This window comes from Mandrillus leucophaeus, unplaced genomic scaffold (assembly GCF_000951045.1).
Source record: "Mandrillus leucophaeus isolate KB7577 unplaced genomic scaffold, Mleu.le_1.0 Scaffold10, whole genome shotgun sequence".
Taxonomy (NCBI): domain Eukaryota; kingdom Metazoa; phylum Chordata; class Mammalia; order Primates; family Cercopithecidae; genus Mandrillus; species Mandrillus leucophaeus.
This window is the reverse complement of record NW_012098098.1, coordinates 6,358,959-6,361,297: the sequence shown is the minus strand read 5'-3', so window position 1 is coordinate 6,361,297 and position 2,339 is coordinate 6,358,959. Positions and strand designations below refer to the sequence as shown.

Below are 2,339 nucleotides of genomic sequence, written 5' to 3'. Positions count from 1 at the left end.
GGCCCCGCAGCAGCTCCGCCGGCCCTGAAGGGTCTCAGCTAGGTGTGCGGCGGGTGGGTGGGGAGGGGGCAGACACCTGAGAGCTGTCAGGCAGGCAGTGCAGTGAAACGCCAGGCAAACAGTTTCACTTGAGAAAGAGGCACCTTTTTCACTTTGTACAGAAACACTGCCTGGTGTCCCAGGAGCCTGGAGCTCAGGGCGTCCGGGGGGCCGGAGACTGAGCTGGGAGGCCCTGAGGGTCTCTGCTCCTCCACCTCGGTGATGAATACTGAAACCAGGAGAGGCCCAGGATGCACACGGCTCCCAGCCGAGTCCAAGGTCCACAGCTCCAGTGCCCCCCATGCCCGGGCACTGCCCTGAGTGCCTGGCGACTGAGCCAGAGCTTGTCCAGGGGTACCTGGGCCCTCCCCCAGGGACACGCACACTCGTGCCCTGCGCTCAGGGCCCAGTCAGGGTGGGGAGAGGCAGCCGCGTGGCCCATCCTGTGTGACGCTGGCCCCCGTTTCAGACGTGCCCCGGGAGTTCCTGCCAAGGACCCTCACCGGCTACATGCCCGAGGACATCTGGAGGAAGGCTGGTGAGTGGGGGCTGCCTGGCGAGCGGTGCTGGTGAGTGGGGGCCGCCCGGCGAGCGGTGCTGTGGGAGGCCAGGGCCCCAGATGCCCCTCAGCAGCTCAGCTATGAGGAGCTTCTGTCTCCGTCTGGGGGCTCAAGTTGTGGGGCTTTATGCATTCCGCTGTGTGGCTCACAGAGGGGCCAGAGTAGATTCACACTCAGGGCAGGACAGCTGCTACCTGCGCCTACCAGGAAACGGACCGGTGGCTGCCCAGCAGAATAAAGTGGGTGCCAGCCCTGCATACCCAGGAGGGCACGCAAAAGCACACACACTCGGAGCCTGGGCGCGTCAGGCACGCGGGGCCAGAGTCTGGGCAGAACAGACTCAGAACATGGGCAGACGTGGAGCTGGGCGCTGGGCAAGGCTGTGGGGACATTTGCTTATGCTGTGGGGACCAGACTTGGGGGAGGGGCTGGGGCAGAGCTAGATCTGTGGGTGGCGAGAGGGGTTAGGGTTGGGGTTGGGGTTGGGGTTGGGGTTGGGCAGTGGTACCAGGGTCTCCAGCTGGTCTTAGGGTCTCTCTCAGTGGTGGAGTTGAAACCTGGCCTCTCCAGCTGGGCGGGCGGTTCTCCCTGGAGCTGCTCTGAGCCTGCCCCACCTTAGCACAGATCGGGATCAAACAATGGGGTCAGGGAGCGTGGTCTTCCGAGGCCAGCTAGGTTAAAGGATGGCAAGTGCAGTGAGGATAACAGAGCAGGGTCTGGGGTGACAGCACAGAGCCCTGGAGGAGGAGGCTTCCTGGGCTGCGTCTGGTGGGGCCAGAGGTGAAGGCGGAACAGCAGAGTTGTCCGAGTGCCTCAGGTACGATTCCTGGAGCAGCAGCAGCAGCTCCCTCAGCACGCATTAGGAATGCAGGTTCCGGGTGCACCCCTGGCTGACCAGACCCTGGGGTGGGCCTCGCCATTGCCCTGCAGGGGTGCAGCGCCTGGGGAACAAGCTTTGAAAAGCTCCCCACGTGCTGGCCGCATGACCCAGCTTTGCACACACATGCCTGGGATGCCTGCATGTATTTGCGTGCACTTGTCTGCACAGGCGTGAGGGCCATCAACGTGTGCCTGTGTGTGCACAGATGCTACGTGTGTTCAGCTGCACACAGCCCTTGTCCCCAGGTTGTGGGCCTAGGAAGTCCAGAGACCCGTCTGGGATGGCCCATGTGACCGCCAGCCCTGCCCGTGTCCTTTGCAGAAGAGGCCGTGAACGAGGTGAAGCGGCAGGCCATGTCGGAGCTGCAGAAAGCCGTGTCGGACGCAGAGCGCAAAGCGCATGAGCTCATCACCACGGAGCGTGCCAAGATGGAGCGGGCCCTGGCCGAGGCGAAGCGGCAGGCCTCCGAGGACGCCCTGACGGTCGTCAACCAGCAGGAGGACTCCAGCGAGGTAGGGCCACCCGGCCACGCTGACACCCTTCCCCTGCCTCGGCTCCCGTGTGGTCCCACGCCACCCGCGTGAGGATTCTGAGCCTCCACATGGCATCAGCACAGTTATCACGGGCGTCCTGCAGCAGGCACACCGTCCCTGCCCACGCTGTGCTTATCAACACACAGATTCCACATGGTTTGGTGAGATGTCCTATGGGTGTCCCCGTTCTGTAGATCCAGAAACGGAGGGCTCAAGAAGGTTGGCTGCTTGTCTGAGGTCACGGCCTTGGGAAGTGGTGGGGCCAGGACTCAAACCCAGGTTGGCTGATGCTGAGTTGGAGTTTCACTCTTGTTGCCCAGGTTGAAG

At 63.4% G+C, this 2,339-nt stretch overlaps 1 protein-coding gene across 1 annotated transcript in view; it reads left to right on the top strand.

Annotated features, from left to right (window-relative positions):
* CBFA2T3 (core-binding factor, runt domain, alpha subunit 2; translocated to, 3) overlaps window positions 1-2,339 on the top strand; it is a 129,242-nt gene that overhangs the window by 121,989 nt on the left and 4,914 nt on the right. Inside the window, exons 9-11 of the mRNA XM_011972509.1 lie at window positions 3-42; window positions 509-577; window positions 1,801-1,991. Coding sequence (XP_011827899.1) covers window positions 3-42; window positions 509-577; window positions 1,801-1,991 — 300 coding nt within the window. The remainder of the gene's footprint in view (window positions 1-2; window positions 43-508; window positions 578-1,800; window positions 1,992-2,339) is intronic.